The sequence below is a fragment of the Chaetomium globosum genome, genomic scaffold (assembly GCF_000143365.1).
Source record: "Chaetomium globosum CBS 148.51 scaffold_1 genomic scaffold, whole genome shotgun sequence".
In the NCBI taxonomy this organism is placed as follows: domain Eukaryota; kingdom Fungi; phylum Ascomycota; class Sordariomycetes; order Sordariales; family Chaetomiaceae; genus Chaetomium; species Chaetomium globosum.
Window position 1 is genome coordinate 2,343,835 of NT_165976.1, and position 23,041 is coordinate 2,366,875.

Consider the following 23,041-nt stretch of genomic DNA (forward strand, 5'->3'; position numbering starts at 1 on the left):
GCTTGACTCCCAATGCCCCCCAGCCCGCCCCATAGCCCCGCTGGGCTATAGCAGACCCGTTGACGTAGACGGAGATGTCGATACGGCGGCCGTGGCCAGCCAGCATACGCTGATACGTCTGCTCCGCAGTGAGATTGGTACGCCCGAGTAGCAATCAGGAGTGTACGTGCCGGTTCGTCTGAGTTGTTAGCCCTGCGTCTCCTCTCTCTTAGACCTGAGTGACGTACTTGAAATCCTCGTCGAGACCGGCATCTTCATCGCTGCAGAAGATGGTGGCGGCAAAGCCGTCCGCCCCCAGGTCAAAGGCGGCAAAGTTGAAAAAGGCCACGTCGCGCTGTGGCTGGGTCGGGTTGTGCCATTGGAACTCGGGGTTGCGTCGCTCAATGTATTTTAGCAACAACTTACGCAGCTCCCCGTGCGCCTCGCCTTGCCAGTTCTGCTCGGCTTTGACAGCCACGCCGTTGGTGTTGGAGCCGGGGGCGATGCACGAGAGGCCGGCGCAGAAGGTGTTGGCCGGCGTGGCGCCGTTCCAGCCGTTGCCGCCCTCGACCCACGTGGCCGGCGGAAACTCATCGCACGAGTAGCGCAACTGCGAATACCGCGTGATCTGGCCCTGAGCGTTGCGCTCGTGCTCAACCACGTTGGTCGTCGTGCCCGGCTCCAGCGCCGTCGACCCCCACTTTCCGTCATGCCGCCATAGAGGCTGCTGGCCCACCGCCTCGGGACACGTGTGTGAGTTCTTCCACCCGGGCGACGGGCACGATGCTTCGCGGCGGTAGTACTGGCGTGTGTTGGGCACACCGGCGATGGTATCGCCGCTGTCAAAGTCGTATGTGTACATGTTTGCCGGGATCGACGTTCCGGGATGCAGAGCCTGTCCCCGTGCCGTGGCTTTGAAGTTTTCGACATTCTGGCAGATGTTGGTCATGTAATGGCAGTTGTAATAGATGGTGATTCTTTCAGCCCGAGTGTCGATGACGTTTCGATAGGGCACCGCGTTGTCGGGCGTCGGTCGGCTGCATTACGGTAGTTAGATTGTTGGTCGACCAGAAGGAGAATCCGAACTCACTATTTGTGGCCATCGTACCACGTTGGCGGGTTAGTCGTTGGGTCTTGTATTCGAACTGGCACAAAGTTCTGGAGGTACTGAGCCGCCGCCCGAGAGCTGGGATCCAAGGCAAGCAGGGCTACCGCCAGCCACATGGCATAGCGTAGGAACAACAACGCCATGGTCACTGCAAAGTGCCAGCCAGGCAGACTGTTACTGAAAACGAATGGAACGAGGCACAGGCCGTGATGGAGTGGGCGAGCCTTGGGCTGTTTTCTTGGAGTTCCATGGAAGGGTCCCCTTATATCATGTTGCCGACCTCCCAGTTCTTCTACCGTCTAATCGGCTCCATATCGTTTCCCTCCCTCCAAAGTCGTCAACATAGTCGTCGCCTTTTTTTCGAACTTCGGTTGCTGGATATCCAATTTCACCATCCCCCTGTCTACGTCCCGTTGGGGGCCGTTGGGGGCCGTTGGGGGCCGCGCTCGGTCGCAATATTGAGTGTCATTGACAAGCGTGAGGCTCCTGCGTCTATTTTTGGGACGATATCCAAGAACCGATGTCTGCGTTAATTAAGACGACGGCTGTGGTCTAACACAGTTTCGCGATAGATTCGGAATTCGGATGCAGACTAAAGGGGGAATGTAACATCATTAACTGACATTGAGCACCTCGGGTTCAATGTTGTCGTGAAAATTTCCTCATAACCCAATTGAACCATGTCGGTACCATAGAGCGGAGGCAGAGGAATGGCGGAGCGGGCCAAAGGTCATGCGCTAATGTGATGGGAGAGGATTCCTCCATATATCAGAGCTTGAGGTTGAGATTGAAAATTCCCCGTGGACCACCAGAGTGCTGCTGCTGTCTCCGCCATCGAGCTTGTGCTGTAGACTCTGGGTTACTTGACTTCTAGGTAAAACCGTAAGTCAGCCATGAAGTCCCTTCACCACAATAGCGCCCTCCGGCGCGCCGTCTTGTTCCTCTCTCTTGTTCCAAGTTTGGTGTCGGCTCAGGACGAGTCCGACTGTCAACCCTACCGATGGAATTCCGGCGGGCTCAGGATGCTCCAGGCCGCGGCCGACCCATTACCTACCCAGGGAATCCCCATCCCAGTCACCGTGGGCGAGATCAACTGCCGATACTGGTCGACCACGCCCGCCGAGGTCAACTACTACACATGTTCGCAGCTGGCGCAGCGGTACAGCATCTCCAACGACCTGTTCTTCCAGCTGAACCCAGGCCTCGCGAGCGACTGCAGTGATGTGCAGCCGGAAACGGAGTACTGCGTCAGGGGCTGTAAGTGATGTGCCCACTGCACATGTATGAAAATGAGGGGCGGAAGCTGACTTGATCACAGTTATCGAGCCGGTCAGAGCCTTCGACGGCAAGTGTGGCCCTCCCAACAACAATGCCACCTGCTTGGGCACCGACAAGCAGTGCTGTAACTCGCAGACATGGACATGCGGCAACTCGACGGCCGACTGCGCTCCTGGCACGTGCTACGAAGGCGTCTGCGACGGCGATCTCATCTACAGCACCGATGGCACATGCGGCCAGGACCACGGCTTCCGCTCGTGCGCCGGCCGATGGGGCAACTGCTGCAGCATTGACGGTCGGTGCGGCACGGGGCCTGAGTACTGCGGCCTGTTCACGTGCCAGGAAGGCGACTGCGACATCTGGAAGGAGGACCAACAGCCCGAAGGCACCCCGTGGACCCCCGACGGTACCTGCGGCGGCGCCGAGGGCTACCGGTGCTCGCCCGACTGGGGCCGGTGCTGTAATGTCAACGGCGTCTGCGGCGTGAACCCGGCCGACTGCTATGTCGAGCGTGGATGCCAGCCCGCCTTCGGAATCTGCGCCTCCAACTCCAACTCCACCACCACCTCGTCGGCCACCTCTGGGACCACCTCGTCGGCCACCTCTACCACCTCCTCTACCAAGACAACATCATCCTCCTCCACTACCAAGACGACTTCAACGTCCACGACTCCATCATCAAGCACTCCCGGAACCACCACTGCCCCTAGCACCGAAATCCCAGGCGTATCCAACCTACCCGCGTGTGGCCAGACCTGCTTCAACAACATGCTCGCGCAATACTCAGCCCTGGGTTGTTCCAGCCCGCAGGACTCGTACTGCCTCTGCAACAACGCCGATTTCAGCAACGGCATCCGCGACTGTTCCAACGGCGCGTGCGGAAGCAGCGTCGGCAGCACCGTGATCTCCTTCGGAAGCGCGTACTGCTCCACCGCGTTCGCCACGCACACGGCGACAACCACCGGGCTGGGCGCCCTGCCCTCCTGCGGACAGACGTGCTTCAACAACATGGTGGCGCAGTACTCGGCGCTGGGCTGCCCCAGCCCTTCCGACTCGTACTGCCTGTGCGGCAAGGCCGACTTCAGCAACGGGCTGCGCGACTGCTCCAACGGGGCGTGCGGCGCCGTGGTGGGCAGCAGCGCGATCGCGTACGGGAGCGCGTACTGCTCGGCCGCGTCGGCCACGCACACGACCACGGCCACGGGCGTGGCGGCTCTGCCCTCTTGCGGCCAGACCTGCTTCAACAATATGGTGGCGCAGTACTCGGCGCTGGGGTGCGCCAGTCCCCAGCCGTCGTGTCTCTGCAAGAATGTCAACTTTGGATACGGTCTGAGGGACTGCGCCAACGGTGCTTGCGGCACGGCGGTGGCCCCGACAGTCATTTCGTATGGAAGCTCGTACTGCGCGTCTGCAACAGCAACAGTGACTCCGTCGTGACAATTCTCCGTTAGACCCAGCTCTGGGAGGGTTCGCCGGCACGGGTTGAAGGTGTTGAAGGGGTGACGTGACTAGATTCGGTGAAGTTAAAGGCCACAACTGTGGTGATCATTGTTTTACTGAAGAACTCCTTGAGTCCTCTAGAACAAGCGACTATATAAGTAATACTACCTAGTCCTTCTTGTTATTACTGTGGTCACCGTTGTGTCAATTGGCTCCGAAGGGAGAGAGATCTGTGTCGATGTCGAGACTGGAGTTGAGCCAAAATTCATTACATGCATCGGCTACGCGAAGGTAGGTGGCTAGGGACACCAAAGACCGCAAGTACGAGGTATCCAGACTGGCAAAATGCGTATCGGAGCGCGGACGACAAGGGAGAAATATCGAAAGTGCAAGTATTTATACGGCGTACACAGCAGTGCAGGTACGATGGACGTGACATGGTAGGGCTGTGTCTGACACTGCGCCATACCCGATTAGGAAGGGCACCATTCCTGAAAAGTGCAGCTTAGGCTTGATCCCTGTTGCACATCTCTCGGCAAGATCGTTGATCGGCTCGGCGCATTTCAGAGACATGCTGCCCAAATCCCAATACGCACATGCATCTTGCGACACAACATACGCTAAGCATGCAGTCTCAAACACCGCAGCTTGTCTCAGCTGGGAGCTGGACCGAACGACAACCACTTCGATAACCGGCGACGATGAGCTGCACTTCCTCCCTTTCCGCCCTCCAAAGGCCCTCCCGCTTTGCAAAGACAACAAACATACTGGTCAAAACGAAGGAGACAGTCGCTGAGGCGGGGTTGATAATTCCTGAGCCATCCCCCTCGCCTCGGCCGACGACCTCCGCTGTACAAAGCGAGTCGTACCCTCTCTCTTGTTTGGTTTGCTACTTGCTGCCAAATCCGGGAGACAATATTAACAGGGCCCACTCTCGATCTGGGGCCGGGCTGGAAGCAAAAAAAGCAAACATAGCAATGTCCCGTCAGTTCTTGATAGTAATACAAGATCCATAAACTCCAAGATATAGATCCTCACCATTGACATAATACAACAGAGCAAGGTATTATTCCAAGAGGAAAAGTAGGCCCCAAATACCCTAAACATAGCCAGATAGCCAACTCCCTCTCTCACCCCCTCACCCCCTCATCATCACCAGCCCTCAAGAACCGTCGTCTTGACATACATACCCTTCGCCGGCCTCGACGTGACCCCACCCTTGATATCAATATTGGACTCATCCATCTCCTCCTTGTTATGCAGCTCCATCTTAAACCGCCCCACCCACGTCGCCAACAGACACGCAAACTCGGCCTTGGCAAACGACATACCGATACAGCTGCGCGGGCCGTGCAAGAAGGTCATGAAGGCATAGTTGCTCTCGGCGCCGCCGCTGGCCGCGCGCTTGTCGGCGTCCGACTTGGCGATCCAGCGCTCCGGGTCGAAGACGCGGGCGTCGGCGCCCCACAGCCCCTCGGACCGGTTGATGGCCCACGGCACGAGCATGATTTGCGTGCCCTTGGGCACGAACTGGCCCTGGATGCTGGTGTCGCACGCCGACATGCGCAGCGTCACCGGTACGGGCCCGAAGTAGCGCAGCACCTCGTTGCAGACCGCGTTAAGATAGGGCATGCGGTCGATGTCGACGCTCGACACGGTCGAGTCGTCGCCCGAGAGGGGCGGGAGGTGCTCGCGGACCTCAGCGCGCAGGCGGGCTTGGACGTCGGTGTGCTTGGCGAGCAGGTAGGCGGCCCAGGTCATGGCCGACGCCGTGGTCTCGTGACCGGCGGCGAGGAACGTCATGAGCTGGTCGACGAGGTTTCTCGTCGGTGAAGCCGCCGGATTCCCAGGGCCACCGACAGGATGTCCGGGTCGGACGGTTCCTTCTGTGCCAGCTTCTGCTTCTTCTCCTGGATGATCTTGGCGCACTCGGCTCGGATCAAGTTGGCTGAGACCCCGATGTCTTCGTTACGCTTGACCGGCAACAAAGCAACTAGTTTGGGGGAAATCATCATGCCCAGTAGTTGGAGAATGCGCGCCTGGCGGCTCGGCCTAAAGATACGGGCGTAGGCCTGTGTTAGCCGGTTGTCCGGGTTCTTGATAGCGTCAAAGTCACGACCAAGGCCCGCGACGCCGATGATGTCGAGGGTGACGCGCGAGGCCCAGTTGCCCGCTTCAATGACGGCCGTATTCTTCTCTGCGTCGTTTCGTTGGGCAGCCTCCTTGAGGATGGCTTCTGTCATGGCTTCCACACCCTCCCTTGACTTGGTCCAAAAGACCGGATATATGTTTTTGATATGGCGGAAGGCAAAAGCCGGGAGCAGGTTTCTCCTCTGCGCCTTGTGTTCATCGCCCTCGGCAAGGAGGACGCCAACACCCAAGATGCGGCCGATGGAAAAGCGAAGCGCTTCCGGCTTGATGAATTCGTAGTTCTTGGTGACAAGCACCTCGGCGAGAGCCTTGGGAGATGTGATAAAGAGCCTTTCTTGGTTGAATGGGCCTAGATACCGGATAAGGCCCTTGTTTGGGATGGAATCGATCCTGGATGGGTGGTCAGCAAGCATACCTGCAAGAATGTCTACAAGAAGAGGACTTGATGTTGAGGGGATAAGCAAATCCACACGTACCAGTTCAACATGGGACCCCCCGTGGGGAGTGCCACAATCGCTTTCCACTGACCCATGAACCACGAATTGCCGCTGGGCTCGGGAAGTCCTCGCAGAGGCGAAAAGACCTTCGGGTAGAGTATGACTACCCACGCAGCCCACGCCAGCACCTGGGTGCCCCAAAGGACCGCAAAGGCGGTCAGGAAGCCGGGTGCCGGCCATTGGGGGATTCGGCCTGAAGAGAGGAGGTAGGCGCCACCGAGAGCGGCGGCTAACATGGAGCGGTAGGGGGCCATGATGGGCAGATAGGTCTCTCTGAGATATAATAACGATTTACCAAAAAATAAACGGATACACTCAAGTTATATACGATAGTGAAGACTGACGTTGGCGCGTTGTCGGCCTTAGCTAGTCCTACGTTAGAGTGCAGACTATTCGCGGCACAAAGCCTGCAAAAAGCCTCCGAAAGTATGAACCAACGGAGAGAATATACGGGCTTGGTTCATCCGAGAAGGGTTCGAGTCATCAAGACTTTAAGTTGTCGGCCCAGGCGACTAAATCGCTTGTGCGGTTCCTTCAGCTAGGTAAGTGGATGAAGAGGCCCACTTGGGATCGGGGTTCGCACTCCTCATTAACCATCCTGGGTCGTCTCGAATGGTGTTGCATTTGCGAAGCAGGACACGGAGCAATTCCTGGGATTCCGGCTCCGTGCGCTCGGCCAATGAGCAGGCCTTCCTCGTGGGTCGGTTGAATCATTGCTCCTTGGAACTTTCGTCTGGAACAACAGCAATCGCGAGCCTCGGCAAGACCGGAATCTTGTGTGATTAGTAGCTTCGTAGATTTTGGTGCAAGGAGGCTGTTGTGCGGCAACTTTATCGGCAGATTGAGGGCCATGCTCGCCAACCAAACTTGTCACTCCAGTGGTAGACAATCCTAAGCTTTTGCGTCGGCACTGTCGTGTTTTTCGATTATTTGGTGTTGTAAAAGTATGGGGCGATGGGTTGCGTTGACCGAGAAGGTAGGCGGGGGCGAGAGAGGCCACAGAACACGCTGCGGATCTTTGGAATCGGGTTGTTCCATCTCTGTTGAAGGCCAGAGTTTGAGATGATCGAACGAGCCTGCCTTGGCTTGCTGGCCCAGGTGACGGGGCATTTATGGTGCAATGCCGAAAAATAATATGGAAGTTACTACCGACCCTAGGTTATGAAGTAGCCGTTGATATCCAACGGTGCTAAGCCCGCGAACTAGACAATAAGCCCCGAAAACGATTGGAAACCCTTAATACAGGACATACAAGGAATTAACTGCTGGGTCGACTGATCATCCAAAGGGCGCTGCCAAGATGTCCCCGAAATCGGATGCAACTGTAGATAGGTAAGGATAGCCATTGATAACTAGTTAGTTAGCAGGTCTCCAAACAACGAGAATAGGGGATTACCTATGTTTGCTTCGAGGAGATAGGTAAAACCAGGACTTCTTTCCAAGCAAACAACATAAAGGAACTTGACAACCGAGTAGAGTATACTACCATGACCACCTCCGTTTCGCCTTTCCCCGCACCATTACCGGGTACTCAACCCCTCAACAACGACCCAGTTCTGTCCCTTCGAGAGGCGTCGCGAAAACTGGTTCGGGAATGGGGTTTTCTTCGACCAACCCCCATCCCCTTTCCGCTCTCACCGGCGGCCGTGCACTGCATGATCGAAATTGGCGACTATGGAAGGCGCTCCTTTCCCGACCTCTGCACTGAACTCAAGGTCCCCCCCAGCCCAGCTCTCCCATACTCTGGTCGAGCTGATCTCGAGGGGTATCGTCAGGCGGGAGCAGAACTTGGCTAGCCAAGGGGGTCAAGTTACCGCCGAACAAGGGGAGACTTACACGCTCACCACGGCTGGAGTGAGCGCCCTCGCCGAGATCAACGCCCATGCCCAAGACCAGGTCACCAAAGCACTTGCTGCAGCCCCTCCCGGAGCAGGCGCAAATATCACGGCAGCTTTCCAAGCCTACGCAACTGCCCTAGAACGATCGAGACCCAGCCAGGCCGACATCACCCCGGACATCACGCCAGCAGCGACCCCCGAGCCACAGCTGCCCCAGCCCCCAACTGTCTCCATCGTGGCCGGCTACCGTCCGGGTATTCTCGCCCGCACTCTCGAGATGCACCTGGCCTTTTACTACCCGAGGGAGGGATGGGGCCGCAAGTTCGAATCGGTGCTGTCTACCGGCCTGGGGGATCTGCTGGACCGGCTGGATAGGCCGGTGAACCAGGTGTGGGCGGCTGTTATGACAACGCCGGCGCAGCATCCGGGGGCTCCGCCTCTGGAGCGCACGGTGGGCGTGGTGTATATCGACGGCGAGGCTTATCCCGGGGAGGAGGGCGTGGCGAAGGTTCGGGCCTTTATTAAGGATGAGTCGGCTAGGGGGCTGGGGGTGGGGAAGCAGCTTTTCACGGCGGCTAGGACATTTGATCAAGAGACTGGGATTCGGTAGTGTCGATTAGCGACGCAACGATGTCTGACGGCTGCGAGGAGTCTGTATGAGAGAGAGGGTTTCAAGGAAGCTGGTGAAGTCTGGTTTGAGGGGTTCGGGAACGGAACCATGGAGCTAAGGTATGTGTGGTGCCGAGAGGATGAGCTTGAATAGGATGTTCAATATACTCCCATGGACGATGTCTGTCTCAAATTCATATCCAACCCATAAATTACCACCAGGTATACAAAAACAACCACCCCCCTTCAAAGAACCAACCCCCCAACAACCCCCACCATCCACCCAACCACCCTCCAAACCATCCACTCCACCACCACACTCACCAACCCCAGCCCCACCACAACCACACTCCTCATCTCAAACGCCTCCTCCGCCTCCATCCTCATCAGCTCCCGCTGCTTGCTATGATAGTACTCCCCCGCACCACCCCCACCCCCATCGGAGGCACCCCTCGCACCCCCCGGGCTGTTGCCAGGCTCCGCGGCGGGGCGGGTGGAACTATTAGCGTAGCGATACGGTTGGTAGCGGTACACGACGCGGTGCAGCCAGGGGCGTAGCACGCGGCGGGTGCGATGTCTGTTAGTGTTGGTGGTTGGTGGGGTCTCGGCTGTTAGCCGCGCAACAGGGATGGAGTGGCGCAGGCTGTGGTAGCCGAGGCCACCTCGACCAGGTGCTGAAGATGAGAGTGGTCATTATTAACTGGGTGGGGGTTGGGGATGTGTTAGTTCTAAGGGGGTAAGGCAGTTGTAACTTCGGAGGGGGTGAGAGTGGTGAAGATCGTTTGTGGGGGGGGAGCAGGTGAAAACTGAAACTAGGAGATGATGTTGTGTTGGGAAGTGAACAGTGAAGGCAACTTGCCTTGTAAAGGGTTGATGGCTCCCGAGGGCGCGGGGCATCTCCCTGGTTGGCGCTCACGGGGACTGGCGGCGCTGACATGGTGGTTTCGAGGTATGTTCCGCTTCAATCAATATCCGAGAATTGAAGTAGGAGGGGGGAGCATAGAGCGAACTCCTCGCCCTCCATAGAGTTGCTTAAATATTCAGTGTTGGGTATAAAAGAAAACCAATGCGCTGGCCCAAAATGATGAGTGACGCGGCTGTTGTCAATGGCTGAGCTTGGCTGTGTCTCTTGTAGGCCAATAACGGCGTGAATGAATGTAACGTAATCCTCGCGTCCCCATTAACCAATATCAAATACTGAAAATGAGGGCATTGGTCGGCCTAGGTCTGACACCAAGGGCTTAAATAGCAGCCAGGCAGCCCGGCAGGCCAATCGGCCTCGGGTGCCTTGAGAATTCTGTAGATCTTTGTCTTGGACGTGGCCGTTGAGGCGTTCTGCATACGAGGGGCTTCGAAGGTGTATTCCGTCATTCCCGTTTGGTAGCCCCACCAACCTGTCGATCCCTAAAAAGCACCAAGGATTCAACGGTTTTGGGAATAACAATGGACTTTTTGATTCATCGCTCGCTCTATAGCTTTTGGGAACAAGTAGACCCCTTTCTCAAGGAAGCGCAATGCATTCAATCTCAACGTCCACACCCTTGGGAAGCTGCTTCACGGCGACGCAGCTGCGGGCGGGCTTGTGGACGAACCACTTGGCGTACTCCTCGTTCATGGCCTGCAGGATGCTTTAGTCGGCGACCCGTTGTGTTATTGAGGATTCGGAATAGTCCGTTACTCACAGCAAAGTTGGCCATGTCGGTCAGGAAGGCATTGACCTTGACTACCTTCTCAATTCCTGAGCCGGCCTCCTCGAGGACGGCCTTGAGGTTGGCAATGCATGCGGCCGTCTTCTCCTGGATGGTGCCCTCAACTAGGTTGCCCTCGGCATCGCAAGGGATCTGGCCCGAACAGTAGATGGTAGTGGGGGTCTTGATGGCCTGGGACTGGGGGTCGGTCAGTGTCTGAATTCGGGTTTCACGGCAGTTGAGTGTTCAGGAATGGAACATACGTAAGGGCCGGCAGCTATACGTAGGACGGACTCAGGTCAGCATTCCGGGTATCGCCGTCATAGGAGAGCTAGTAAAGGAAACCTACGCGGTGCTGCGTTCTTAGTGAAAACGGGCGTGGCAGACATGTTGTGTAGAGGGCACAATCTTGGTCGAATGCGTAGTGGTGGTGATGTTTTACTCAAGGCTGCTCGGAAGAGAATTGGGAAAGCTCGTCTTGGGGCAACGGGAAACATGGCAAGTCAATGGCGGGGCAATCTCTCCACGACGCGGTAGCTATTGGGCTTGCTTAGGCCTCCGTCCCGCTCCGTTCTTCGGACCACGGTAAGGAGGGGTTAGAGGCGGGCCAAACCCCGCAGTCCGGGCCGGGCCCGGTACTGTCGGGTGTTTTGTGGTAAGCGCAGTAGCATACGAAGTCAGGCTATTCCTTGCAAGCCGAGAGACACTCATGGAAGGCAAGGGGTGAGATGTGCAGCTCGCTGGAGCTTGGACCACTTCTGGTCTTGGCGGACTGGGGTCTCAATTCAGGGTCAAGCCACCCAAAGGTTGCGCCAGGTGTCCAGAAAAATCGCGAGTCTTGGTGGAGCAGCCAAAGCTGAACACGGTTCCATCCATCAGCCCTGCCATCAGGAGGCTTAAAGGGGGTACGCAATTTATTAATATACTATCCCCAACTCTTCGTTCTTCGCGCGCATCCTTGCCCCATCCATTCTTCATCTTCTCGACTGTCTTTAATCTTTCTTTCGTATCTGCTTTCCATTTCCGGGCGGGTTTCTTATTGATATACCGATTGGGGAAGTCAATCGTGTTTTGTGATTGGCGAGGTATGTCCATCGTGTCCTGTTCCGCTTTGTTTAGAAGCATAAGGCAGGTGTTGTCTTCGAGTTGGCGACTCCAACGCCCCGAGTGTTTGCCTGCAGCTCTCAGGAATGTACACAGTAGGCGCTAACACATCGCCTTCCTTACAGTCCACCCGCCATGGCCTCTACCCCGACGCCTCAAACCACTCTGCGCCAGCGCAATGTGGGCGGCGCCGCCTCGACCAAAAAAACCAAGGATGGAGTCTCCTCAGACGTCGAGCTTGATAAGCTCGTAAAAGCGGTCACCGCCAAGTCCTCTACTGGCTCCGAGCGTGACTTCCAGGCTGTCTTCGTTATTATTACAGCATTGGCTTTCGTCACTCGGTTCTGGGGCATCAGCCACCCCAACGAGGTTGTCTTCGATGAAGTTCACTTCGGCAAGGTACTTACGCATTGTCCCCCGGCTGTCCCATTGTCACTTTGACTAACGTTTGTCTGTCTCAGTTCGCTTCGTACTACCTCGAGAAAACCTACTTCTTCGATGTGCACCCTCCGTTCGGCAAGCTCCTCTTCGCTTTTATGGGCTGGCTCGTTGGCTACGATGGCCACTTCCACTTCGAGAACATCGGCGACTCCTACATCGTCAACAAGGTCCCCTACGTCGCCTTCCGCTCTCTGCCCGCCATTCTCGGCGCCCTGACCGTCTCCGTCACCTACTTGATCATGTGGGAGTCCGGATACAGCCTCCCAGCCTGCATTGTTGCCGCTGGCCTGGTCCTGCTCGATAACGCCCACATTGGCCAGACACGCCTGATCCTGCTCGATGCCACCCTCGTCTTCGCCATGGCCTGCAGCTTGCTCTGCTACATCAAATTCTACAAGCTGCGCCACGAAGCCTTCTCGAGAAAGTGGTGGAAGTGGCTGATCCTGACCGGTTTCGCCCTATCCTGCGATATCTCAACCAAATATGTCGGTCTGTTCGCCTTCATCACCATCGGCTCTGCCGTCATCATTGATCTCTGGGACTTGCTGGATATCAAGAGACCCGGAGGTGCTCTAAGCCTGCCGGACTTTGGCAAGCATTTCGCTGCCCGTGCCTTTGGCTTGATCATCATGCCCTTCCTCTTCTACCTCTTCTGGTTCCAGGTCCACTTCTCTATTCTGACCCGCTCCGGGCCCGGAGATGACTTCATGACCCCTGAATTCCAGGAGACGCTCAGCAACAACGTCATGCTCCAAAACTCGGTCACCATTGACTTCTACGACACCATCACTCTCAAGCACAAGGAGACCAAAGCGTATCTCCACAGCCACGCGGACCGCTACCCTCTTAGGTATGACGACGGCCGCGTTTCCAGCCAAGGCCAGCAAGTGACGGGCTACCCTTTCAATGACACCAACAACCACTGGCAGATTCTCCCTGCCGGCGCCGATGACCAGAAGCTGGGTCGCCATGTGAAGAACCACGACCTCGTGAGGCTCCGTCACCTGGTTACCGACACCATTCTGCTGTCCCACGATGTCGCCTCTCCGTACTACCCCACCAACCAGGAGTTCACTACCATCTCGATTGCAGACGCCTACGGTGACCGCGCTGCCGACACCTTGTTTGAGATCCGCATTGAGCATGGCAAACCTAACCAAGAGTTCAAGAGCGTCTCCAGCCACTTCAAGCTCATTCACAACCCCAGCAAAGTGGCCATGTGGACTCACACCACGCCGCTCCCTGAGTGGGGACACAAACAACAGGAGATCAACGGAAACAAGCAGATTGCTCCAAGCTCTAACGTTTGGCTCGTCGATGACATTCCGTCTATTCCGGCTGATCATAAGCGCCGTGAGAAGGTGGAGAAGAAGGTCAAGTCTCTCCCCTTCCTGAGGAAGTGGTTCGAGCTGCAGCGGTCCATGTTCTGGCACAACAACCAGTTGACCGCCAGCCACCCCTACGCGTCGCTGCCCTTCCAGTGGCCGTTCTTGCTCCGCGGTGTCAGCTTCTGGACTCAAAACGACACCCGCCAGCAAATCTATTTCCTCGGCAACCCTATCGGTTGGTGGATCGCCAGCAGTGTCTTGGCCATCTATGCCGGTATCGTCCTGGCAGATCAGTTCTCTCTGCGCCGCGGCATTGACGCCCTGGATCACCGTAAGTCAAAAGAAAAAATAACACCCCCTTTCTAGTTGACAGTTGACTGACTTTGCCTAGGCGCCCGCTCCCGCTTATACAACTCAACCGGCTTCTTCTTCCTCGCCTGGGCCACCCACTACTTCCCCTTCTATGTCATGGGCCGTCAGCTGTTCCTGCACCACTACCTCCCCGCCCACCTGGCCTCTGCCCTCGTCACGGGTGCCGTCGTCGAGTTTGTCTTCAGCCAGGACTCCATGGAGCACGAGGTGCTTCACCGGGCCGCTAAGGCTGGCAAGAGCACGGGCCTACGCAAGCACCACCTCACTGCGCGCGAGCGGTTCGTCGGCCAGAGCATGCTGCCGTCGTGGATTGCCACGATTGTCATCCTTCTCGTCGTCGCCGCCAGCTGGTACTTCTTCCTGCCGCTGACCTATGGCTTCCCCGGCCTGTCGGTCGACCAAGTCCTGAGGAGGAAGTGGCTAGGCTACGACCTGCACTTTGCGAAATAGGAAATCGCAGGGTGATATGGACAAGTCTATTTGTAGCAATGAAGAGTGTAAGATTTCGAGGGATGGGTGAAAAGTCAACAAGTTGTAACCAGTCCTGTTTTATGGTGTTCTGGGTAGCAAGTCAAGGGAGTTACGGGAGCCCGCAAACCACAGACATGATATATCTACGATAGACAATGAAGGCGCAACATTCCCGTCGAGTTCGGATTCTGGATATCTGATTGTTTCCTTGATTGTATTTTGAGGTCGATGGATTTACCCCGAGTGATCTGTCCTCAAACGCTCTAGAATACGTAACTCGAGTAGAATATCCCCATACATAGGCACTGCCGCACAGAACCCAAGACCTACCTCGTTTCCGCCCTTGACGTCGCTCATACACCGACCCGTTCGTCCCTTGGTATCAAACCTAGAACAGACACTTCAAAACAAGTCAGCAAACTTGCCTCAACCAACTCAGCCAACCCCAACCAACAACAAGAACAAAAGTAAAGACAGAAAGAAAACAAAGCCCTTCAGAAACCCAGTTTTTAAGCACGACCAACCCCACCGTCCAAAACCGCCCACCTCTCCACCCCTCCAGGCCCCAGCCCCGCCAGCACATGACGGTGCAGGCGTTTTCCTCTCTCAAATAAGAAAAGGAAGCGGGCAAGGCACAGGAGAGAAAGAAGAAGCGGAAACGGCCGGCCAGCCGAGGAGGGTTTGAAAATACCCCCGGGGAGGTTCAGACGGCTCTTCCTAATAAAGTATATGAGGGTTGCAACCGGCGTTGCGTAGATCATCATGGTATGGGCTTTGTTTTCTTTTTTGGTCTCCGGAGGGCGGAGAGAGAGAGAGCACCGACTTTCTCGTTAAGAGAGGGGGAGTGGTGGGAGGGGGGAGGGGGACGGGGAAGAAAGGAGGCGGATGGGTGTGCGTGCGTACATACCGTGGCGTGGGGAGCTCGAGGGGGGCCGGAGGCGGACGCGCTGCTGGAGAGTTGCTTCATGAACAAACAACGCATGGCTTCATTCGTTGATCGGGGTCAATTAGACATGTCCTCGATCGGAATGAGCCGCTGGGAAACTGGCAGCCCGCCGCCGGCCCCTTTTTCGGCTACAAACACGTCGGGTCGTGGTCCGTTTTGATGGAGGAAACTCTGAAAAGTTCGAGGATGCCGCAGGAACCCGCTTTTGACGGAGCAAAAATATTTTGGTCGAGCTTCTGCGTACCCACAGTTACGCACGGTCCGCATTCCTCCGCAAGAGTCCCCACTCCCGCTTTTGGGCTGGCTTGTATTATACGTCACGTTCGTTGGGGTAAAGTGGCCACAAGAGAACGGGCAAAGAGTCACAAGATGGAGGAGAGGGATCGAGACATAGGTGTATGAATGGCCATCATTGTTGAGAGGAATCTACCTAACACTCGAGACCAGATTACATGTCTCCCAGCTAGTTCTGGAAACAATCCAACCCATTCCGCCTACTCCTCCCACGTAGAAACCGCTAGATATGTAAAGCGAGAAGCAACCGAGATAAAAACACATAAAATCAATAGTTGGAATAAACATGAAGACGGTCGAACCGTGTGTTCGCTCGGCCACCGCGCTACCCATCTTTCCAAATCGTTACTAACCCTCCCATTCACTCACTTCATTAATCATGACAAATTGCAGCCCTGACTGCACCGGAAAGGAAGAAAAAAAGTCGCAGGGCAGTTGCGCAACTACGACTGATTCAATTGCAATTCCGAGTCAACGTGTATTTTTTTTTAGGCCTAGCCCGCATCTTAGTACCTGCGGGTAAGTTAGGCGCTGAGGGTTTCATGTGGCGGCCAGTCAACGTTGAAGGCGTTCAGCAAGTCCTGAGATGACGGCTTGGCCGTGGTTGGCAGTCATGCCCGGAAGATCCGTGGTCGCAAAAAGAGACTCGTTGAACATTGGCTTCGAGACTCCCACCGTTGGGGAACAGAATGAAGTCGCCGCTCGTTTACGAGCATTGGCGATGGCGGCAAACTCGTTGCGGTCATCAAAGCCCTCGTCGACTTCAGCAAGAGAGTTGGGAGTGTAGAGCATGGTATTCCCCTGGCCGATCGGCGAGAGCTGCGCAGGCTGAGGGCTGGCAGAGCTCGGCGGCAGTGTATGACATAAATTGGTGGGCCACCTCCTTGGAGTAGGCGTTGGTGAGGAGGGGGGGAGGAGTGGGCAGCTGCACACGGGCATTGTAGATGTCGTCATACATGGAGAAGTCTGTCCCGATGTCTTGGTATGCCGAAGTGTGGTCCATCCCAGAATCCGTCGACGGAGTCGGGTTGTCAACGGGCGAGTAGTCAAGGGATAGCTCCTGGGGGTGGGGGATCAAGCCGAAGTCCGCGTCATTGGGCATGTAGGCGGGGAAATCGAGACTGCTGCCGGGGTAAACTGGGCCCCAGGTGTCTGGGGGGGTAGCAACTCCCATGCTGTGCTCGCTGGACGGGGTGGGAATGTTCTGGAGCTGCGGAGTGGGGTGAGCCGAGTTGCCGTTCACGCTGGAGTCCTTCTTGCCGTTGGTCTTGGTGCGGACATAAACCCAGCCGTGGGCCTTTTCCATGTGTTGCTTGCAGTTGGACTCGCGTTTCGACTTGTACGGGCACGGCTTGAAGAGGCACTCGTACATGGGCGGGCTAGCCGAGTGCTTGTCGTTGTTGTGGCGGTCCATCTCCTTTTCGGTTGGCCACCCATACTCGTGGTACTTGCAGGTGGGAACAGGGCATTTCCAAGGGCGCGAATGTGTCTTCTCGTGCTTCGTGAGGTCGCAAGGGCGCTTGAACTCCTTGTTGCAACCGGGCTCGCGACACTTCTTCGGCGCAAGCTCCTCGGGGCTAGCATTCTTCTTGCGCCTAGCCATAGAGCGCATGATCTCCTCTTCATCCTCGAGCTCCTGACTGGCGGAGCGCTTGAACCGCACAGTGCCGTCGGCTTCCTCGTCGATCTTATCAATGGGCTGACCAGTCGCCATCGAGATCATCTTGCCGTTCTTCTTAACGCGAACAAGTTCGGCGGGCCGTCCGTTGATGTGGATGCCTCCGTGGAGCTTGATCTCGTCGGTGCTGGAGGCTAAGTCAGCAAGGCGGGCTAGATCAGAAGGGATAAGAGAGCCATACGGGTCAACATCCATCTCGTCCTGGTTCTCCTTAGCGTCAGCAAGTTGCTGGGCGTAGTTCCGTATTTGATCGACAAGGTCGACGAAATATCCGCTTGTGTACGGGACGTCCCGGGGGCGGGTTTGTTCCCGGTCGCTCAGGTACTCAACGGTGGCCTGGATGCACCGAATGGTGGTGAGGCAAAAGTCCAGGTACAGTTCGGAGGACTTGGTCCTTTCCTTTAAAAGCAAGACACGGTAAGTATCTCCCTTCAAACTTTGGTCAGCCAAGAGCTCACTTACTGGAGCAACAAGAAGCAAGGTCTTTTCGAGATCCCTCAGGCAAACAATCTGCCTCTCTTGGATCTTCCTCGGGCACTCGAGAAGAAGCGGGTGGAAATCCTTCAAACCGGAATTGGCGAGAAGGGGCTTGAGAGTGTGCGCGTAGATGCGGCTCGTGGCCCGAGGGCTGAGGCCGACGGCGCTCGCCGCGGTGGCAGAACGGGCTGCAGCCGACCTGGTAACCGCCGTTGTCCGGCCAGCCTTGTCCTTCTTGGCGACGGCGTCCTTGTCATTGGTAGAAGCAATCGAGGTTCCCAACCCGCTATCGGATTCATGGAAACGAGACGATCGGCGAGTACGAGGGCGGAGCATCCGGCGCTCGGCCGGCTGCTCCTTGACCATAACCGAGTCGAGGGTGTGGTCAAGGACGCCTCGCGGCAGCGGGAGAATCTCGTCCCGGAGGGTCTTGCGGCCGGGAGAGAGGGGCGCGTCGTCGTTGCGAAGGCCAGCAAGTGTCTTGTCGATATCGCCGAGGGTCAAAGCAACGCGACGGCGATGAGCATCGATGACATCGTCCAGGTTGGTGTGTGACCGACGAGGTAGCGAAGGCGGAGTGAAGACTGGTTCGGGAGACTCGAGCGGAGTAGTCGGGGAGTGGAAGGTCGCACCCTTCTTGAGGACCACATTGGTCTTAATGCTCAGGCCCCTCGAACCGGATCGAGTCACCGGCGTTCTGCGTGGATTGGACGACATGGTTGCTGGTATGCGCGGGGTACGCACAAGGCTCTGCGACAATCGGTGGGCGGAACACTGTGTCCAGTCTCTCAGGTCAGCTCTCAATGTATTCATTGTCCCGCCGAGCGGAGATGAGAGCGTGAGTCACAGTCGGCCTGCGACACCGAGAGTAGGTAGGATCCTTTCCAGCAACCCACTGGAGCACAGCGGCGATGGGCAGGACTTGGAAATCGTGCCCAGAAACGAACGAATTCTGACGAAAGATAATGGGACTCGACTTACCAGGCCTGATAGAGGACAAGCCGACGAAAGCCAGGGACCCCGAGACGCGATGGAATCAAGACCAGGCGAAAAGGCGTCCTGCTAATGATGGTTGGGATAAAGCTCAAGGCGCCGATGAACCGTCGTGTTGGGCGGCAGGAAAGATGGGGGACACACAAGTCCTCTAACACTGGGGCAAAAAGGGTTGCGGAGCCTCGACCGTCTGGTCTGAGCGCGGGATTATCTGCAAGAGGTCGATTTGAATGGCCTCAGGTGCAAAGAAAAGGGAAAGAGTCGGGGCAGGCGTGATGAAGGACTCGGAAGAAGGAGGTTTGTCGCGACCGGGCGCCAGAGAGATGATGAGAAATGCGGTGGGCTTGTCGGACGCTGCTGCCTGCTCGGGCAACCGGGGTTCCCAGTAAGATGTGGGTCCCCTGGCGGGCGCAGCGCCGGATTAATGGCCACCCATTGGCCAGGTTTAAATCCTTCCAATTGTGCTCCCAATGGCGCGCTATTGATAGCGTCTGTTGGCTGGAAAGTCCCTGGACCTGGTGTCTCGGCCGGCTGCGGTCCTCTCAATTGTTAAGGAAGGACGCTCTACAGATGCAGAGCTGCCCTGCGTAGCTTGGTGTTTTACCCAAGTACTCGGCTAGCAGAGCCAGTGTCTCCTCCGTCTTCGTCCCCAGATTTTGGGAGGTACCAGGACAAGTCGCTTGGTTCTCCAGCATCACCTCTCGCGAGCTGCAGTCTTCGAAACGCAAGGTCGTCTTCTCTGAAGGCAGACAGATTTCGACTCTCGGATGTGACGAAACAAGAAGAGCCGCGCGGGGGAATGACGAACAATTGTGATGCCGATGATTCTCTCGCCCGAGAGAAGAGACACGTCAACCATCCGACCTGCCCGCCGCGCCGCAACTCGCGGCTCGTTGGCGCGATCCGGGCTGAGGCCGGGACCTTGTGCTCTCGGTTGCAATGAGCTCAGAGGGCCATTTTGATGACGGCCCCCACCACGGCCACAACCTCGCCTGCAACGGTAGCTCGGGGGCGGGAACGGCGGACCTGATGGACGTGTGGCGAAGCTGCTTCCCTTGGTGCAGCCACTTTTTAATACGACAACGATCTGGAACAACGAGTGTTCTGCGTGCAGGGTCTTCCGCGATCGACAAGTGTATCGCGACTGTTACTTCGTAGATTCCTTCCCTTCCATCATCTTCCTGCGAGTCGTGGGGTGTTGATAACTACCTAGCAGCGGAGGCGATTCAGAGCTCCCGCCCTCACCATGGATGCCATATGCTCAAACCACCCCTAATCTCGCTGACACATCATCGGATAATTAACTACCTATCTGTGCTTGCGGTCCCCGCCCCCCGCGACCGTTTGTTTCCGGTGGTGAGAACGGGAAAGGGGCCGAGAGAAAAACAGCTTGTCCTCACAGTGAGATCTGTCATCTGGTGCTCTGGGCAAAGGCGGCACAATAAAACGCCCGAGACCTTTCCAAACGCTGGCGGCAAACCCTAAATACGCAGCGGCTGTCATGTTGTGGCTCGGACCAGGAGTCAAACCAGTGAGGGAGCCGGGATAAGACGATTGCCCCAACCACCTGAAGCGTCTCTGATGCAGCCCCCAACCATCCACCGGAAAGTGCTGTTGGGGTGAAGGGGGACGGGGGCAGTCACCTCGAGAAGCGGAAAGAAACGGGCTTGGGTTCTCACGGTTCATTCCCCATCCGGCATGCTTCGGCCAAAGAGACGGCTGCCACAAAACAAAAACAAAACGGACATGCAGTCTGCAGTCATCTGCAATGTTTGTATTGTACCAAGGACCGCAGCAGTGCAATGCATGCCAACCATTTCCGGGCTGAGGACGGCGATTTGTTGTGGCTTGGGAGAGGCAAGTACCCCCCTCTCTCCCCGCAGATTGGCGATCATGCACCACCCACCCACGGAGCCAACGGCGATGGGCCTCGAGATTGGCCCAAATCTGATCGGTCGTGTCCTTGTGTCCCTGCAGCTCCCCAGCTCCCCGCCCTCGTAGGGCTGGCTGCTGGCTTTGGGTGTTTGGGCAGGGAGGCGGCATGCATTCGTGAGGTCCTCCCACTGCTCTCCCAAGACCAAACAAAGAGTCTTCATCCACTTCATCGCCCAACAAATTCCACCCAAGTCAGTCCTCGTGCAGGAGAAGTTTTCTCGGTTGTGTTCTACAAACCACTCATTCATCAAGAAAATCACCCCATGCATTTGCCAAGCGGCCGTTCCCCAATGTGAAGTCCAAGATGGCAACCGAGAAAACAGCCGGCAAAGACCACGTCGCACAGCACTGATCTCGTGCGTCAACCCAAGAGGAGAAGGGAGGGGGGGGGACGCACCTCAGCCCTACGAGGAATTGCTACTTCCGCTCTCCCGCGAATAGGATTGCAGAGAATTAGAGGAGCCTCAATTCAAAGTAAGTGCCTGGGAGAGGAACGCAACGGTGCGCGGCACAAGTGCGCGGCCACTGTTCCAGCGCTTCCCTCCCCTCCCCCCATTCCCAGGCACCTGAATTCTTGAGCCGGCCCTTCGTTGGTTTTGTGTTCCCAGACATGATGGGATGACTTTTACACCCACAACCTTAAATCCCGCGACACGCGTATGTACCCACTTGGGCAATATCTCGCCGATACCATTTCACTCTATCCGCCCGAATGGTTCTTGAGCTAAAAAGCGGAATCGGTAAGGCAACGACAAAATGTTCTGAGGGGGATACTTCAGATGACATCGAAAAAACCTGATGGCCCTGGTACCTCGTACCCTCTAACGATGGTGATACATTCGGATGGTTTTCCCCGATCGTGTACCTCGATAGTCGTATGTCATATTAGGTAGCCAAGCAAGTAGGACTTTGCCTCGCAGAGCCTCGGTGACCTTGTTGGTTGTGCCGGGTCAACCCTCCATCTATCACCCAGCTTCCAATAGCCCCCCGCTGTGTGCCCCTTTCTATTGCTGCCACTATCACTACCCGTTCCCTGCATTCCGCAAGGGAAAATGGGGGGGGAGGCAAAGGGTACTAAATAGTTAAGGGACATTTCTCTAACTTTCGGTGGCCCGTCGTCGTTCCCCTTGATGAAATATCCACGCAGTGCCCCTGGAATCCTTGGAGGTCAAATAATGGTCGAGGGAAATGGGAACGTTTCCCTATGTTCTTCAGACCCCACGTCGGTTAGTTCAACTCCTCAAACTTGAGCCGTCTGGGACCAACACGTAGTAGTAGCCTCCATTCCGGTTGGGAGGCCAAGGGGCAATCCCTCACAAAGCAGGTGAAGGGTACAAGAAACTGGCATGGTATAAAGGGTCTCGTGGGTTCCAAATCGAGTCATCTGCGGGGATAGGAGTGCTATCCACGGCTAGGTAGTCGAGACGGCGAGTTTGTGGGCTGGCAGGTTTCGTAGCTTGCTCCACGGTTCCCAGAATTTGACTTCGAGCTGTGCAGCGCTTCGCCATCAAAGTTACCCGAATGCACGATCTAGTAGATAATCCTTAGTTGTTCTCTCGGCCAACAAGGGGTGTCATGATTGTGTCCCGCTGGAATGGTTGGGTTCTTTGTGAATGGCAATCTGCGATTGTTACACTCCTCACCAAAGACACAAAAAAGAGAGAATGAAGATATTAAACTAATTGGGTACGCCCGACCGCTGTTCCAAGCTGAGTTTTGTTCAATATAACTTGGATTTGGTTGAGCAACCCCGTTGCCTTGTGCAATGACATCTACTTCTTCTTCCGATCATCTGCTTGAAGCTGTTCTGGAGACAAATAACCACCTACAGCTCGGATTTACGAGCGAGATGCGCCCTGTTCTATGCCAACTGGGATGCTGGGTAACTCGTGAAGGTGCTGACAACGCCACGGTGATAGTTCGGCCAAAAGCTGCGAAGTCCAAGGACGTCCCCTTGTGTTTGTCTGACCCTCCTTCCGCCCCCCTCCCCCATTTCCACGAGGAAACGAGTGCTCTCATTAGGGGTGATTTCTGGGTTATATACAAGCTCCCTCGCGTAAAAGCCAAGGCTCTGAAGAGGGCTCGACGGTCGGCATCCCGGGCAGTACACCTGGAACAGAAGGATACTAGCTCACCGAAGAGCGGAGGTGAGTTTATTTCTCGGTTGACGGAACGGAGCCAGAGGGTACAACAGCGGATCCTTCTGGCTCGAGAGATACCAGGGTCGGCGGGCCAGAGGCAACAACGAGGCGAGTTTGTCGCCCGGAGCTAAGAGGCGCTCCTGTTCAATCATGGTGCAGCACGAGATACACCAAACTGTTACCCAGGCCTCGGTGGGCGGTACGGGCGCTACGGCGGGACTTCAAGCCGAGCACCACCAAAATCGGCACTGCGATAACAGCCTCTGGGCCGCT

The 23,041-nt window shown here is 56.3% G+C and overlaps 9 protein-coding genes across 9 annotated transcripts in view; 4 read left to right on the forward strand and 5 right to left on the reverse strand.

Annotated features, from left to right (window-relative positions):
- Positions 1-1,230, reverse strand: part of CHGG_00769 (uncharacterized protein) — a gene marked incomplete at both ends in the record, with an annotated part of 5,362 nt that extends 4,132 nt beyond the window's left edge. Inside the window, 2 exons of the mRNA XM_001219989.1 lie at positions 228-1,016; positions 1,070-1,230. Of these exons, the coding sequence (XP_001219990.1) occupies positions 228-1,016; positions 1,070-1,230 (950 nt within the window). The remainder of the gene's footprint in view (positions 1-227; positions 1,017-1,069) is intronic.
- Positions 1,231-1,980: 750 nt separating this feature from the next.
- On the forward strand, positions 1,981-3,802 carry CHGG_00770 (uncharacterized protein; the record flags this gene model as incomplete). Its single annotated transcript, XM_001219990.1, has 2 exons — positions 1,981-2,344; positions 2,406-3,802. The coding sequence occupies 2 exons, from the start codon at positions 1,981-1,983 to the stop codon at positions 3,800-3,802; spliced, it is 1,761 nt and encodes a 586-aa protein (XP_001219991.1).
- A 1,155-nt stretch (positions 3,803-4,957) lies between these two features.
- CHGG_00771 (uncharacterized protein) lies at positions 4,958-6,707 on the reverse strand (the record flags this gene model as incomplete). Its single annotated transcript, XM_001219991.1, has 3 exons — positions 4,958-5,611; positions 5,662-6,346; positions 6,433-6,707. The coding sequence occupies 3 exons, from the start codon at positions 6,705-6,707 to the stop codon at positions 4,958-4,960; spliced, it is 1,614 nt and encodes a 537-aa protein (XP_001219992.1).
- Positions 6,708-8,127: 1,420 nt separating this feature from the next.
- Positions 8,128-8,901, forward strand: CHGG_00772 (uncharacterized protein; the record flags this gene model as incomplete). Its single annotated transcript, XM_001219992.1, has 1 exon — positions 8,128-8,901. One exon carries the CDS (start codon positions 8,128-8,130, stop codon positions 8,899-8,901), a length of 774 nt encoding a protein of 257 aa, XP_001219993.1.
- A 245-nt stretch (positions 8,902-9,146) lies between these two features.
- Positions 9,147-9,837, reverse strand: CHGG_00773 (uncharacterized protein; the record flags this gene model as incomplete). Its single annotated transcript, XM_001219993.1, has 2 exons — positions 9,147-9,574; positions 9,756-9,837. The coding sequence occupies 2 exons, from the start codon at positions 9,835-9,837 to the stop codon at positions 9,147-9,149; spliced, it is 510 nt and encodes a 169-aa protein (XP_001219994.1).
- Positions 9,838-10,401: 564 nt separating this feature from the next.
- CHGG_00774 (uncharacterized protein) lies at positions 10,402-10,977 on the reverse strand (the record flags this gene model as incomplete). The annotated part of the gene is made up of 4 exons (XM_001219994.1): positions 10,402-10,518; positions 10,583-10,786; positions 10,852-10,865; positions 10,938-10,977. The coding sequence occupies 4 exons, from the start codon at positions 10,975-10,977 to the stop codon at positions 10,402-10,404; spliced, it is 375 nt and encodes a 124-aa protein (XP_001219995.1).
- An 850-nt stretch (positions 10,978-11,827) lies between these two features.
- CHGG_00775 (uncharacterized protein) lies at positions 11,828-14,283 on the forward strand (the record flags this gene model as incomplete). Its single annotated transcript, XM_001219995.1, has 3 exons — positions 11,828-12,091; positions 12,214-13,792; positions 13,853-14,283. The coding sequence occupies 3 exons, from the start codon at positions 11,828-11,830 to the stop codon at positions 14,281-14,283; spliced, it is 2,274 nt and encodes a 757-aa protein (XP_001219996.1).
- Positions 14,284-16,307: 2,024 nt separating this feature from the next.
- On the reverse strand, positions 16,308-18,416 carry CHGG_00776 (uncharacterized protein; the record flags this gene model as incomplete). The annotated part of the gene is made up of 2 exons (XM_001219996.1): positions 16,308-17,621; positions 17,685-18,416. 2 exons carry the CDS (start codon positions 18,414-18,416, stop codon positions 16,308-16,310), a joined length of 2,046 nt encoding a protein of 681 aa, XP_001219997.1.
- A 4,060-nt stretch (positions 18,417-22,476) lies between these two features.
- Positions 22,477-23,041, forward strand: part of CHGG_00777 (uncharacterized protein) — a gene marked incomplete at both ends in the record, with an annotated part of 1,588 nt that continues 1,023 nt past the window's right edge. Inside the window, one exon of the mRNA XM_001219997.1 lies at positions 22,477-22,774. Coding sequence (XP_001219998.1) covers positions 22,477-22,774 — 298 coding nt within the window. The remainder of the gene's footprint in view (positions 22,775-23,041) is intronic.